The sequence below is a fragment of the Bufo gargarizans genome, chromosome 3 (assembly GCF_014858855.1).
Source record: "Bufo gargarizans isolate SCDJY-AF-19 chromosome 3, ASM1485885v1, whole genome shotgun sequence".
NCBI classification, from domain to species: domain Eukaryota; kingdom Metazoa; phylum Chordata; class Amphibia; order Anura; family Bufonidae; genus Bufo; species Bufo gargarizans.
Genome location: NC_058082.1, coordinates 214,723,073 through 214,739,558, shown reverse-complemented (window position 1 = coordinate 214,739,558; position 16,486 = coordinate 214,723,073). Strand labels below are relative to the sequence as shown.

At 45.7% G+C, this 16,486-nt stretch overlaps 1 protein-coding gene across 10 annotated transcripts in view; it reads right to left on the bottom strand.

Annotated features, from left to right (window-relative positions):
* Positions 1 to 9,855, bottom strand: part of MAP4K4 (mitogen-activated protein kinase kinase kinase kinase 4) — a 154,105-nt gene extending 144,250 nt beyond the window's left edge. For 6 of the 10 annotated variants that reach the window (XM_044283916.1, XM_044283917.1, XM_044283921.1 and 3 more), the window contains exons 1-2: positions 9,440 to 9,853; positions 8,999 to 9,064 (exon numbers count right to left, since the gene is read on the bottom strand). In XM_044283916.1, the coding sequence (XP_044139851.1) occupies positions 8,999 to 9,064; positions 9,440 to 9,496 (123 nt within the window). In that variant the 5' untranslated portion in view covers positions 9,497 to 9,853. Of the gene's footprint in view, positions 1 to 8,998; positions 9,065 to 9,439 lie in introns of all 10 variants that reach the window. The other 4 variants (XM_044283920.1, XM_044283924.1, XM_044283926.1 and 1 more) reach the window with 2 other exon arrangements.
* Positions 9,856 to 16,486: the final 6,631 nt, after the last annotated feature.

Here is a 16,486-nt window from a genome sequence, read left to right as displayed (position 1 = left end):
AGATCAGCGGTGGCGAACATATGGCACTGGTGCCAGAGGCAGCACTCAGAGCCCTGTCTGTGAGCACCCGCACCCTGGAAAAATTCTAAGGCATACCAATATGCCTGAGACTTTACCCGCTATTCATCAGCGCAGGGCGCACTATGTACAGCACAAGCAGCACACTAAATGTAAGCAGGTTATTATAGCCAAATGATAAAGTACATAAAAGATGTACTATATTGGACTGTAGTATTCAGGGTAAATTGCCGTGTTGGCACTTTGAGATAAATAAGTGGGTTTTTGGTTGAAGGTTGGCACTCTGTCTCTAAAAGGTTCACCATCACTGGAATAGATCATGCTCCAGAATTGTTATTTCATGTAGAATACAAATACTAAATTGATAACTGGGTCAAAAGTTTAGGGCATGTTCTTACATAATTTGACATGGTCCAATCACTGCTGCCGGTGTCAGACTGCAGGGATATTAACCCCCATTCAATGTATTCATACATTTCTAGCAGGAATAACAGTGGAGCAACAGGATACAAAATTATAAGGACACACTACTGAAACTTCAGAACTGATCCAAGTATGTACTAAAGCAGACACATCAGGAGAGTCGACCCCAAATGTAAGCCCACCATACACATATAAAGTATTAGCTGAACACTGGTCTGGTCAAATACCACAAACCCTAACATCCCCATGAACATGCTGAGCCTCCACATTTAATACAATGGGGAGTGGGAGATAAGCGGAGGTACTCTCAGCTGACTAAAATCATTGGAGGCGTTGAACTCCAACCCACCCAGTTCTCATTGGAACAGCCAGGAGGTGGAGGTGGAGGTCAATTTTCAAACCAGCTCCTGGATCTGAATACTTTTATAATTGGATGTAATAGAAAATGTTGTATAGCCAGTAAGCTATTCAATACAATGTATCTGTATAGTGCCCCCTGCTGTTTGTTTTCTTCCTTATTTTTTGTCCATCTCACTAAGCTGGTCGAATATGCTCAGTTTAAATCTTCAACTGTCACCAGTAGGGATGAGTGAACTTGTATTTTCAAGTTCAGTGTATAAAGTTTGGGTTATCTAAGAATTCCGTTATCACGGACCATAACCTAGTCACCAGCCATATGTTCTGTTAGAAGCTGTGGCAGTTAAAGAGAGAGAGCTGCAGCAGAAAGGACACACCCCATAAGCTGCCAGGCTGAAGATAATCTAGCAGAGCAATTGGAGCAGTGACTATGGAGATATCTGGATCCATGTGAGGTACAGGGCTGGTTCTAGCTTTATTATAAAGGTATTGTCTGATTTTCATTGTTTACATCAATCATGGCATAACCCCTTGCATTTTTGTGCGATCTGCAGTATTGGAGCGATACAATATTTTAAACAAATGCATTTTCCCCATTGCTCAGTCACTTGCTCCTGCCACATAACAGATAAGAGTGCGGTCTACAGACTGGACTCTGAGAACAGGGGATGTCACTGGAGCAGGCAGCAGATACACTGAGGGTTAGGCCAGGTTTGGAAGTTTACGTCTTCCTGCACAAGTACAGACATGTCAGAACAAAGAAAGCAGGAGGTTCTCCAGAGCACGGTCTCAGATTTATAGCACAACTGAACTGCAGATATCATCATAGTACTATCATTAGGACACTCTGGGAACACACGGGCAGCTAAAGGGCTTGAGACAAATGGCAAACCTGTAGACAAGACCAACCCAGAGGACTATCATATAGATAACCTCAAACAAGCAATGATTCCTGGCACTCTCCACTCCAATAACATGCAGACCCTGGACTGGGCAGGTCTCCTTCACACACCGAATGACAGATTGCATGGTGGTAACCAGAGACCAAGTGCATACCACTGCTTCATTTAGACAAAACTTTCTCATCTCTATGGAAACAAATATGTCTACACAGTGCCATACTTGGACAAAGACATTTATACTATTCCACACAGCAGTGTCAAAGCATCGGAAATATCAGGAACCTAAAGCATAAAGCTTAGCAGGCCGCTGTGTGAATGGACACATGCACTCACGACCACTCACGTGGCCGTACATTCTGCAACCAGCCACGTAGAGGGAGATTTATCAATACTGGTGTTCAGGAAAACTGCCTCCCAATAGCAACCAGATTGACCCTTACATTTTCCAAAGGAAAATTAAACATGGAATCTTATTAGTTGCTAAGGGTAAGGCTACTTTCACACTGGCGTTTTGGTTTCCGTTTGGGAGATCCCTCATGGGCTCTCAAGAGCGGTCCAAAACAGATCAGTTTTGCCCTAATGCATTCCGAATGGATAAGGATCCGCTCAGAATGCATCAGTTTGCCTCCGTTCCGCCTCTATTCCGCTCTGAAGGCAGACACCAAAACTCTGCCTGCAGCGTTTTGCTGTCCGCTTGACGAAACTGAGCCAAATGGATCCGTCCTGGCACACAATGTAAGTCATCTTGGCTATGTTACAGATAATACAAACGGATCCGTTCTGAACGGATGCAGACAGTTGTATTATCTGAACGGATCCGTCTGTGCAGATCCATGATGGATCCTCCCAAAACGCGAGTGTGAAAGTAGCCTAAGCCAGATTCCCTTAGCACTAGTTTTGAGAAATGTCCCCTGTAGACTTGAATGGGGTAGAGCCTGGTCCCTTCCTACTTGTGATCAGTGAGGGCCCCTTCATTTCTAATGATATGCTAACACCTAAGGGCGGATTGGCCATAGACCTTACAGGGAAAATTCCTGGTGGGCTGATGCCCAGGGGCCGCCTGAGCCCTCCTTACAGGTCAGTGGAAGTTTTTAGGGATGAATTTTGGGCTGCTGACAGCAGTATTTTGTGATGGACTGTGGTATTTAGCTCTGTTGGGGTGGGACAATGTGTGGACACTATTTTTTCCAGGGCCACTTTAAACTCCCAGTCCACCCTTGCTAACACCTGGTAAGAATGGAACCCATTGATTTATGCAAGGTCATCAGACAATCTAATGGCAAATGTTGGATTTTAACACGTTCAATGCATTGTTCCTACAGGACATAAGCCGTTTCCAGGGGTGTCAGGGAAGCAGATTACTGCCACCCTCCCACTGAAAACTGAATGCATGCTCAGCCGAACTGAGCTTGCATGTTTATGATGGAAGCAATTCGGACGGCATTTTCTTCAGTCATCGCCTACTTTATATGATAGTCGATATTCTCTTTTAACTCTCCCAAATCCTATTACATTTCCATTTAGAATCTTTACTAATGAGTATCCTAAATCCTTATGACATTTTATCAGTCTTAGTTCTGTAGGCTAGCAATACGAAAATTTGCTTAAAACTGTCAACTGGATATTTCCCCCCCAATTCTACAAACGCAGCAGAGCTGCAACGTGTGGCAGCCCCCTCTGTGTCCTTAATTGCCTCCTCCGATAGTTTATTTCACTTTAAAGAACTTTAATCACTACCATGGCTGCATTTAAAAGGAACTGTTTAGGGTCAAGAAGGAGAAGGCATTGAGACTGGAAGTCATCTTTGCCACTCCCAAATCCCACCCCATGGGCATTGACTGGCATCCCTGAAAAAGGCTGTACATGGCAACCCTTGTCCTCCCTTTAATCACTGCTGGTGTCGTAGCCAAGGAGGTAGACGCCTTCAGACCGGAAGTCAGCTTTGCTACCTCCAAGTTACACACCATTGGTATGGAGCATACCCTTCTGAGAGCTCTTTTCAGTCAATACCAATGGGGTGGGGTTAGGGCACAGCAAAGCTGACTTCCAATCTGAAGGCCTCCATCTCCTGACTCTAAACTGTCTCTTTAAATAAGACACCAAAAAGGTGTCAATTGTTTGTGATTTTTTTTTTGGGGGGGGTGGATTTTTACCCTTAGCAATGGAAGGCTGAGATCTGCAGAAAACCCTCACCAAAAATCACAAGTAACATATGCAGTATTTAGTGAGGAAATGCACAGAAATCCGCATTAAAAACCAAGCAGAATTTCTGTTGGGAAATGTGGAGTTCTGTGATTTATCAATGACCAGGAACATCACTGCATTATTCACAACGAACGTTCTGCACTGCTAGCTATAATGTGTGCCAGAGAAAGATATTTTTAACCATTTTGCCCGTTTACATATCACACCTTACAAAATACTAAACCTCTGTCATTTTCACATTTTTTTTTCTCGGTACATACAACACCTCCAAGTAGACACATGATATACATCCCTAAAATGAATCTCCTGGATCCACCTCGAGCCTAAGACAGCCATGATGGTGTGCACTTCCACATCTGTACCAATCTGATCAGGTGCCGTCGCACATGCCGGCCTTGATGCTGCCAGGAGCAGCAGGTCCCTGCAGATTGATAATGCAAGAACTGGTAACACACTGTGGTTTGGTAATGGCGGCACTTTTTATTTTTTTAGCAAACCGCACGACCATTAACAAGCTGCAAGGAGTTACTACTTCTTTCATTAGGCCAACTTCACACGAGCCCATTCAGTCCGTGAAACGCACTCCACGTGTACTTGCTGTCTGACTGCGGGTGTAATGAACCGTACTCACGTCATTAGGCGAGTAGTTCAACAGACCTGCATTCAGGCACATGGAGCGCATGGCCTTAGTAATTTGCATGGTCCAGCAGCAATTGGTTGACTATCACCAAGGAGCAAATGACAGAATTTGACAGTGGTTTTCCAAGAGTCAGGCCTCATGCACACGACCGTATCTGTTTTTTGCAGTCCCAAAATTGCAGATCCACAAAACACGGACACCGGTTGTGTGCATCACCCCCTTTCCGCAGGTCCAAAAATTTGTTAAACATGCAAAACGGACACGAATAGGACATCTACAACTTTTTTTTTGCTGGTCCAGGGAACTGTGTGCTGTCCACACCCGATCCACAAAAAAATGCACATTAGATGCGAACCGAAATTATGGTCGTGTGCACGAAGCCTTAAACGCTGACGGCCTATCCTGAGGATCAGGCATCAGGGTAAGGCCAAACGACGCAGCTGGCTACGTACATCCAAGCCAAACCTACCGGTCGTAGGCAATGACATCATGATTATACTATAAAATTGTGCAGTCGTTGGTCACCATGGGTGGGTGTTGCTTTGCTACGTGCAGCCAGTTGTGCCCTCAATGTTAGATCAGGGGGGGGGGGGGGGTCTGATGTCTCAGATCTCCACATTAAGGAGACTGTGGCACGCCTGCCGCCCCTTTCACTCTTTATACAGGCACACAGGTCATCTGTAGGCAGCTCATCTTGTAGAAGCCTTCCCTGGACAATCCCTTGCTAGAATGAACCCACCGAGTGAAAGTGGCCAAACTAGGAGTCCAGCTCTGGGACCGATCACACATTTGTAAGGCTGGTTTCCGACCTGCGCGCCCTGTGCAGAAATCACATTCTGTGTGCGAACATGTTTTGGACACTGCTTGTTTCACAGGAGCGCACAGCATTACACAGATTTATAATGCTGTGTGTCTCTGCCTCACCTGTATCTACTGAATTATACCGACAGCATTATGTCAGTGTCAGGCTACTTTCAAATTCAGCAGGGGATCTCAAAACCATAGCAAAACACTCCCGTTCTAATAATACAACCGGCTGCATCCGTTCAGAACGGATCCGGCTGTATTACATCGAAAAAGAAGAAACCGGATCCGACACTAAAACCATTTTAAGTTAACGGGCACCAGATCTGTTTTTTGTATACGAAAAAAAACAGATCCGGCACCACTGACTAACAGTTTTTGGTGCCGGATCTGGCTTGTTCAGTTTTCTATGCCACACACAAAAACGCTGCTGGCATAAATTTTTGGTCTAGCATGGTAACGCAACAAACCGGAAGGGAATGCATTCTGGTGCACTTTACTCTAGTTTAGGCCTCATGCACACGACCGTTGCCGTTGTGCTGTTTTTTTTTCGCGGACCCATTGACTTTCAATGGGTCCGTGGAAAAATCGGAAAATGCACCGTTTGGCAGCCGCATCAGTGATCCGTGTTTTCTAGCCGTGAAAAAAATATGACCTGCCCTATTTTTTTCACGGCCAACGGTTCACGGACCCATTCAAGTCAATGGGTCCGTGAAAAATCACGGATGCACACAAGATTGTCATCCGCGTCCGTGATCCGTGTCCGTTTTTTCCTATCATTTCAAAGGCAAACTTGATTTAGATTTTTTTTTCATTTTTAATGTCCATGGATCCTCCAAAAATCAAGGAAGACCCACGGAAGAAAAAAAAACGGACACGGATCACAGAACAACGGAAACCGTTTTTGCGGACCGCAAAAAAAAAGTCTGTGTGCATGAGGCCTTATGTACACGACCAGTGTTTGGGTCCGCATCCGAGCCGCCGATTTGGCGGCTCAGATGCGGACCCATTTACTTCAATGGGGCTGCAAAAGATGCGGACAGCACTCCGTGTGCTGTCCGCATCCGTGGCTCTGTTCCGCGGCCCCGCTAAAAAAATGTAACATGTCCTATTCTTGTCCGTGCTTTGCGGAGACAAGAATAGGCATTTATATTGCCGGCGCGCGTTCCGTAAATTGCGGAACCGCGGTTTGCGGACCAGCAAAAAACAGCACGTTGTGTGCATGAGGCCTTATTCAGCGATGTGCTGCGGTTTTGACTTGAGAGCCTGTGAGGGATCTCAAAACCAGACAGGACAACACAGGAGTGAAAGTAGCCTTAGGCCTCATGCACACAAACGTATTTTCTTTCCGTGTCCGTTGCAGGTTTTTTCCGTATATGGAACCATTCATTTAAATGGGTCCACAAAAAAAACAGAAGTTACTCCACGTGCATTCCGTATGTCCGTATTTCCGTTCCGCAAAAAAATAGAACATGTACTATTATTGTCCGCATTACGGACAAGGATAGAAATGTTCTATTAGGGGCCGGCTGTTCCGTTCCGCAAAATATGGAATGCACACGGACGTCATCCATATTTTTTGCGGATCACAAAATACATACAGTCGTGTGCATGAGGCCTAATTCTGTAGGTGATGCAGAGACACACAGCATTATAAATCAGTATAATGCCCTGCGATCCTGTAAAACACGCAGCGTCCATGACAGGGAACAAAGCTCACACACAGATTTCCACACAGGACACTCATCTGAAGGAGCCCTAATACAGAGGTATAAATGCCTCTGTAACACAGACATGTCACCCGGGTAGGGAGCAATCAGTCACAAGCTGTTTCAATGTAGAAACTTTACTGTAATGGCTGCCTATACACAAGGTGACCTATAGACACAGACCATGAGCTAATACGGCAAGATCACGTTAGTGCATTGGATAAATCCTGCCATGTCCCTTCTTATCACTGTCTATTAGTCACATCTGTAGAACAACTCACTGCATAGTCATGCAACCCCAGGAGATGCGCCTCCATTTACTGTAATTAGGCTGTTGTCTACAACCTCCCCTCAAGCTGCATGAGGCAACACATGATGGAGGCCAACTTCCTATGCGGCTAGAAAGGTCACATGAGACCGGGCAGTATCCAAGGGTTACACACTACTACTCCTCTCATCTACCCCAAACCTAACATAACACCGCACACAACGAATCTCTACAAGGTTACCACACAGATTACGTTACTGACATCATAGGTCTAATTTCAAACATTCGAGCAATGTCTGACTGGAAAAATGGATGCACAACACGTTATGAGGGAGAATAACGGCCCACAATTACACAATGTTAAAGTAAAAGTGAAAATTGGGGCGATTTGCTCCAAATTTACCATAAGACGCATGCCTCTACCGAATTTTACCTGTCCGCCAGTCAGGAAATTCCATGCTTTACACTATTTGCGCCATTTCCTCCTATTCCAATTAACAATCTAGTCTACACTAAATCTCCCTTGTAAACCACGCCCACTTTTCTATCCACTTTCCAAATTTTAGCGCTATAATGTCATCGTTTGCAGCATTTTAGTGATGAAGTTTAGAGCAAAAACTACTTTATAAATGTGGGTCCACGTGTCTCACACTAAGGGTCCATTTACACGTCAGTGTGTGTTTTGTGGATCCACAAAACACGGACATCGGCGATGTGCAGTCCGCATTTTGCAGGCACTAATAGAACATGCCTGTTCTTGTCCGCAATTGCGGACAAGAATAACCATGTTCTATTTTTTTTCGGGAATGGAATTGCAGACCCGGAAGTGCGAATTTGAATGAAAGGGTCCGCAAAATGCGGAACGAAATTGCGGACGCGAGAATGGACCCTAAATGCGTACACTTCATACCTCACATAGAAAAAGACTAGCATTTACTGCCCAAAGAGGAGTGAGGGGTTAATGGTGTCATCTCTGGACAGGTACCAACTGCAACCGCATTGTTTATAAATGGGAGCCTAGTTGTATGTACATATACCCTCGAGAAAGGCCTACCCTTGAGAAAGGCTCAAAGGCTTGAGAAAGGCTCGCAAGAGCTGAAACGTCGCAAGATTTGCCATAATATGGGTGAATAAAACCACTTGATTTTTTCACACACACACACACATACATACACACATATACACCATATCTGTACCAAATTGTATGACATGTACATATACCCTATATAGTCTATGTGTCTGAGGTTTTCAGGGTACGGTCATACTGTATTTATGCATACATACACCATAGCTGTGTACCAAATTGTATGACATGTACCTCATGTACATATAGCCTATATAGTCTATGTGTCTGAGGTTTTCAGGGTACTGTATATATACACACACACATACACCATAGCTGTGTACCAAATTGCATGACATCATTGACATTACCTCACCTACTTGCATGTATTACCTGAGGTAATTGTTACAATGTTATACAACAATAACAATCTTTATATAGCATATAGCGCCAACATATTCCGTATCAGTTTACAAGCGGGGTGCCCTTATATGATGTCCTCATACTTTACAGTATACACACTTGAGTGGATACACTGTGGGACACACACTTCCATCTGCATGTTATATACACACACTTGAGGCGACCATTGTAAAGCCGTGTACACACCTTATATACTTGCCCATAGGTGCCATTTCCCACCACTTCCACCAGTTCAAAGATCCCAGCCGGATCCTGAAAGAGAGCACAGGAGGCATTATGTGGGGCAGGGGGTGCATGCAGCTGTTGCGCCCTAATGTCTTTATTTCACCACTTGAGGCACATGCCAATACATGCAGACAAAGGAAGCCAGTGTGCCTGTGCCACCAGTGCCCGGGCACATTCTACCCCGAACCAGAGCACTGCAGGAAACAAACAACTGCCCCCCCACCGGCCTTCTGCTACATCAGGAGGGGCCCAGCCCTGCCTCCATCATATGGGTGGGGGTCTGCTGCTGCTGCTGCCGGGGCTCCTTCCATCACCGTGAAGCTGCACAAATCCCATGGACAAGCCCCGGGCTGGCAGAGGCCGCTCCACGCCTTCTATTGTGTGCAGCCCCCTCACACTCACCCTCAAGGAGGAGAGGTCTATGTCCACCAGACTCTTGGCAGGCGAGTCGTTGGCCATGGTCGCCCGTTCCTTGCGTGCTATCCCCGGCAGAGCCTGTGCCCTCCTCCCCGCCCTGGATCCAGACACAGCAGGGCGAGCTCCTCTCCTCCCTCACGTTCTCCTCGCAGGGCTCCGACTCCTCATTGGGGTGCAGCGGCCCCTGGTCTCCGGCGTACCCCGCTCTCTGGCCGTCGTCGCTCTTGTGCCCAGGCTGCAGGATGGCGATCTTACACCATGTTGAGGTGGCAGCTCCCAGCTCAGTGATCCGGGCTCGTCTCTCTTTCCTTCCCTCCCCTCCCTCTTTTCTTCCTTTCTTCCTCCCCTCGGACACACAGACATGCAAAGAGGAGACAGAGGGAGGGGGTGGGGAAGAGAAATCCTCAGCCAGCACAGCTACTGGAGCCGGCAGCACCAATCCCGGCCCCTAACACCCCCTCTCCTCCTCCTCTACCCACCCTCTGCTGCCATACCCTTGCCAGGTGCCAACATCCTAACGTCTCCCTCATTACACAAGACGTTGTGTCAGATGTCATGAGCCCAAAACCAGCCTACAGTTCACACAAGGTGAATGGTCCCAGATGTCAAATGACCAACTTCTAGGAGGAATAACAGAGACACAATGCAGAGGTCTAAGAGCAGCCATATGCATCCAAGAATAGCTGTGGGACTAACCACTTTTCAGCTGGTCCAGAGCCTCCCCCCGCAGCGCCTTCCCGCTGTCCCACGGGGATCCTCCATTCTACTTATACTCTACCTGTGTGACTTATGTGACCAAGGTCCTGAGCGACCGAAACGTCATAAAGACTCGGAGTCACAATATTAACGTCTCTCCGTTTTTACTTTTGTACCCATTGGAGGACATGTTATTTGCATGATAACCTTGAGTGTGCGGTGGTTTTTCTCTTACAGCCATCTGTCCCGACATTCCCAAAAATGTCCATGTTCAGCACATCCATGTATGTTCACTTGGTGGGGAGAAAGCTACTGCCAGGCACCATATCTCAAAAATGTTCACGTCACCTCATCCTTCTCTCCCCCTGACATCACCTGTCGGGAGAGTAAGGAGCTCCCGTCCCCATACACAACACAAAGGGGTAAGGCGACGCGTCATAATGTATTTTAATGCTGTCGCCATGGGACATGCCACATGTGACCGTTTTTTAGGACTGTAGCGTTGCAGTCGTAGCATGTCCAATAGCAACACCATTGAAGATTATTACATGAAATGTCACACAACACACATCACTGTGTAGATCAGTGGTGGTGAACCTATGACATGGGTGGCAGAGGCGGCACTCGGAGTCTTCTTAGTGGGCACCCGCACCCTGGAAAAAGTCTATGGTGTACCAATATGCCCTAGACTTTTTCTGCCATTCATCAGCGCAGGGCACGCTATGAACAGCACAGGCAGGCTGAATGTAGGCAGGTTATTATATATTAAAAGTACATGGAAGATATACTATATTGGACTGTAGTGTTCAGGTTACATTGCTGTGTTGGCACTTTGTGATAAATGAGTGGGTTTTGGGTTGCAGTTTGGGCACTCTGTCTCTATAAAGGTTCGCCATCACTGCCTTAGACTGTCGGCCGCACCCACCATTCTCCCGAATGTGTATGGGGGACCTAGGCTTCTTTCACACGAGCGATACAGATTGTGTCAGGATGCGTTCAGTGAAACTCGCACTATTTTGCACGCAAGTTCAGTCAGTTTTGTCTGCAATTGCGTTAAGTTGCTCAGTTTTTTCCCGCACGAGTGCAATGGGTTTTGATGCGTTTTTCACGCGCATGATAAAAAAACTGAAGGTTTGCAAACCCCCTAGCAACCATCAGTGAAAACGCATGCGTCCAGACTTGATTCTGGATGCAACTCGCTCGTGTGAAAGGGGCCTTAAAGGCATAAACGTACACTGCTGCCAAACCCCTCTGACATCTACTTATCTCCTCTGGGTTGGGCACTTTAAAATCTAAGACGCCCAATCCTTCTTTCCCCCATTAGACAGCCAACACATTTCTGATATGCATTTATTTGTAGTGCATTTCAAAATGTCCTATTGCATTACAGCTAATATCTGGCTGCTGTGTTTTTTTCCAGCAAAAAAAAGGTTGCAAAAAAACACCTTTCTGTGAAAAAAATATATGTATGAATCCTCCCTAAGGCTGGGGTCACACGTGACTGAATAGCTGTGGATGTGCCGCCGCCGATTTTCAGGCGGCAAATCTGCAGCGTTGTACAGGTCCAGCAAAGTGGATGAGATTTTAAGAAATCTCGTCCACACACTGCGTACAAAATTCTGCAGCATAAATTGACCTGTGGTGCGGAAGTGAAATCCGCAGCACATCAATTTATAAAGCGGTTCTCCCTCAAATGAGAAGCTGTGGAGCTGTGTGTCATTGGCCCACAAGCAAGAAGCAGGGAGGAATCGTGTTCAGATGGAAAAAAATGATGAATATTCGTCATTACGAATATATAGCACTATATTCTAAATATTCGAGAATTCTCGAAGTGCAGATATTCAAGATTAAAATTCGCTATTCGAATATTTGTGCTCAACACTAACAAAGAGTTGATTTCAAACTCTGCATGGCAGGTCAACTTCCACTTGGAAGCAAAGAGTGCAGGTAGCCTAAGGCCCCTTGCAGACGAGCGTGTCCGGATTATATCCGGATGCGTTCAGTGAAAACTGCGTGATTTCACAAACAAAGCCATTCAGTTTTGTTTGCGATCTCGTTCAGTTTTTATCGCGGGGGTGCAATGCGATTTACTGCGTAATAAAAAATGGAATGTTTACAAACAACATCTCTTAGCAACCATCCGTGAAAATCGCATCCGCACTTCCGCATCTTCATCCCACTTCTATGGGGCCAGCGTTGTGTGAAAAACACTGCTCATGTACACAGACCCGTTTAAATGAATGGGTCCGGATTCCGTGCGGGCGCAATGCGTTGGAATTCTCGCTCGTGTGAAAGGGGCCTAAGGGTGCGTCCAAGTCGGCCTGATAACCAGCAAATTGGAAAAACACATAAAAAAATTCTGCGGCATAAATTGAGACGCGGTGTGGATTTCAGATCTGCAGCATGTCAATTTATGCAGGCAAATCCGCAGCAAAATCTGCCCTGTAACACATGCAGATTTGTTGTGGTTTTGCTGCTGAAACATCAAAATTTGCCACAGAAATTCCATGCTGTGTAGCCGTACCATTAGGCCATGTTCTTCACATGGAAATCCACTGAAGATCAGGAAAAGGCAGCGTTACTAAATGGTTTTTTAGCTCTGTATATACAAAAGAAGAGGGAAGGGGAGCTGATATTTGTGGTGCTGGGGCTGTTAGTACATCCAGTAATATACTCAATTGGCTAACTGTAGATATGGTCCAAGATAAATAAGGTCAACGTGAACAAAGCTCCGGGTCCAGATGGATTACACCCAAGAGTGCTTAAAGGGAATCTGTCACCTGCTTTTACCATTTTAAACTGTCACCATCGCCATGTTCACTAAAGTACCTTATTTCCAGCAGTTTTCTTCTTACTTAATTTGGTTTTCTCCTTTTGATAAAAAAAGCCCTTTTTATGATATGCTAATTAAGTTCCAAGGTGCCCAGAGGGGCGTTTTTTTCCTCTCTGGTGCCCAGTGACGCCCCCCTGCAGTGCGGAGCCCGCCTTAATTTGAATCCCAAGAACGCCTCCTGATCCTCAAATAATCTCCCACAGCTCCGGCAAATGGTTCCGCCCCCCCACGTCATCGTCTACCTTCTAGAAATGCCCCATCCTTCTTCCTGTCGGCGGTCAGAAATCTTGCGCAGGCGCAGTACCACCTGCGGCCTGCGCGATCATCAACCTCCTCAGGGCAACAGCCTCAAAAGTCTCACTGGGCATGCGCCGAGCCCAGTGACGTAATCTCAGCGCTGTTGCCCTGAGGAGGTTGATGATCGTGCAGGTGGTACTGCGCCTGCGCGAGATTTCTGGCCGCTGACAGGAAGAATGACGGGGCATTTCTAGAAGGTAGACGATGACGTGGGGAGGGGGCTGTGGGAGGTTATTTGAGGATCAGGAGGCGTTCTTGGGATTCAAATTAAGGCGGGCTGGGCACTGCAGGACGGCGTCACTGGGCACCAGAGAGGAAAAAACGCCCCTCTGGGCACCTTGGAGCTTCATTAGCATATCAATTTGAAATTGTGTCACAACAAAGACCCCACTGGTCTGGTTTACACGGCACTAGCCAATGTTGAACCAGACTGGAGAGGGGGCGATCTGACAAAAAAGATGTCAAGATTGGAGTCGAAATTTATATTTGACTTTGGCTCATTGGTACCTAACGGGTTAAATGCGGACTGGGAGCTATTTGGATTCCTATAGAACATTCCTTGACACAAGGGGGGGACATCTAATTATGTCCCCCCCCCCCCTTGAACCAATGAGTTCTATAAATATACCCGTTTATTTTAAATATTATGGCTGAATTGTGGTTTAATAATGTGTTTTATATGAAATTTTACATAAACTCAATGTATTTTATATTTATTTTATATACATTATGTTTTATGTCATATTTAAGCAGCGATTGTGCAAAAACCGCATCTGAATAAAAAACCGCATGATAAACGCAGAGAAACCGCACTATGGAAAATCCGGGTTTTAGATATCTCTTTGGAACAATGAGAAGCCAGGCCAGGTTTTGATAATCACCTTAATCAGGCCATAAAAAGAGGAGGGGAAACATTGCAAGGTCACCACTGAGGAAGGGGTCATTTGTAACATCCCCGAAACGCGTATGGGTCATACCTTGCACCGGCATGCTGGTTAAAGAAGTCCCTCTGGATCCGAAGTAAAGGACTGTCATACCGGAGAACTGACAACCTCTGGAAAAGGAGCTCCGAAAACAGATGATCCAAACAAGCGCATTATCAGCTGAGACTAGCGCGCAGTCAGCTGACTTCTGGTTCATTACGAATCATCAAGCCCGCACAGAGACAGGGGGAACATCGACAAGACTAAGGTAATACCGATACAGTAACAACAAGAGGTGGGACGCCACCACGATATGTTATTACACTGTGGCACTTAGTCTTCCCTGTCTTGAAGGACTTGCAACATTCATATATGCGCTTATTTGGAACTAAGAATAATCGACAGTATAACTACTGAAAAATAACAATCGGATCAGTACTGATATAACCCCAACATTCAGATTGCGGCTGTCCATGGATTGGACCCTGATGATTTGTCATCAAATCGCACTGTTGCACCTTGCTTCGTGCATGGACTGCGGTCTTCCATAGGTTGGACTTTGGGAACGATTGCTGCTATATTTTACTATTGCACTTTACCATATTGCGGTTGCTTATCAATTCGGACTGTGACCATAGCTGCTATAAATTGCACCATCTGATTTTGTTTTAGCACCTACCGTTTTACTTAGATAAAGGTTTATGCTGCCATTGTTATGAATTATTGCTGCCATTTATGTTTTTAATACTGCTGTCTATACTAATGATATTGTAGGAAGTTGAAATAAATTACATTTAATCTCCATCTTTGACTGCATATTCTGAGTGTCTGGTCTACCTTTTACATATTGATTACTTTTTTGTGGCTAGGTGGGTCACTAAGACCAAGAGCCCCTGATCCAAATTATTCAGCTGTAGCGATCCATAGATACTTTGTTTGAGAATAAATAACAGCATAGAATGTCAGTCAGCTGCTTCTAAGGCCACCAGGATATTGTCATGCATTAAACGAGGCAGGCATGTAATATTAACACGTTACAAAGCGTTGGTGCGGCCTCAACTGGAATATGCAGTTCAGTTCTGGGCACCAGTACATAGAAAGGATGCACGGCAGCTGGAAACAGTACAGAGGACAGCAACTAAACTGATAAGGGGCATGGAGGGTCTTAGGCTACTTTCACACTAGTGTTTTGGCTTTCCGTTTGTGAGATCCGTTCAGGGCTCTCACAAGTGGTCCAAAACGGATTCGTTTTGCCCTAATGCATTCTGAATGGATAAGAAATGCATCAGTTTGCCTCCGTTCCGTCTCCATTCCGCTCTGGAGGCGGACACCAAAACGCTGCCTGCAGCGTTTTGGTGTCCGCCTGACGATGCGGAAGCAAACGGATCCGTCCTGACACAATGTAAGTTGATTGGGACGGATCCGTTTTCTCTGACACAATGCAAAACGGATCTGCCCCCCATTGACTTTCAATGGTGTACAAGACCGATCCATTTTGGCAATGTTAAAGATAATACAAACGAATCCGTTTTGAACGGAAGCATGCGGTTGTATTATCGGTGCAGATCCGTCTGTGCAGATCCAGGTGGAGTCCGCACCAAACGCGAGTGTGAAAGTAGCCTTAGTTAGGAAGAACGATTAAAAGAATTGAATTTTTTTAGTCTGGAGAAGAGATGTCTAAGGGGGGACATGATTAACCTATACAAGTATATAAATGGGCCATACAAAAAATACTGAGAAAAACAGTTCCATGTAAAATGTCCTAAAAAGACAAGGGGGCACTGCTTCCGACTGGAGAAGAAAAAGTTAACTCTCCAGAAGCGGATCCGCAAAACACTGACACCGGCCATGTGCACATAGCCGGCACTATAATAGAAAATGCCTATAGGACATGTTCTATTTTCTTGCGGAACAGCGGAATAGAAGTGCGGATGCGGACAGCACATTGTGTTTTCCAGTCCTTTTGAAAATGAATGGGTCCTATGCAGAATGAATCCGGACCATTCTTACGGACGTCTGAATGGAGCCTTACTGTAAGAACTGTCAATCTGTGGAATAGACTTCCTCAGGACGTGGTCACAGCACGAACAGTGGACAGTTTTAAAAAGGGTTTAGATAAATTCTTAAAGGTAAATGATATTGAATGAAAAAATGTAGAAATCTGGGTCTCATCCCCCTTTTTCTAAAATGCACATCCCCCACCCATCCCTTGGTTGAACCTCGTGGACTTACCCTATGGGCCAGATTTATCATGACTCTGACAGCTCACTCCACTTTAACATA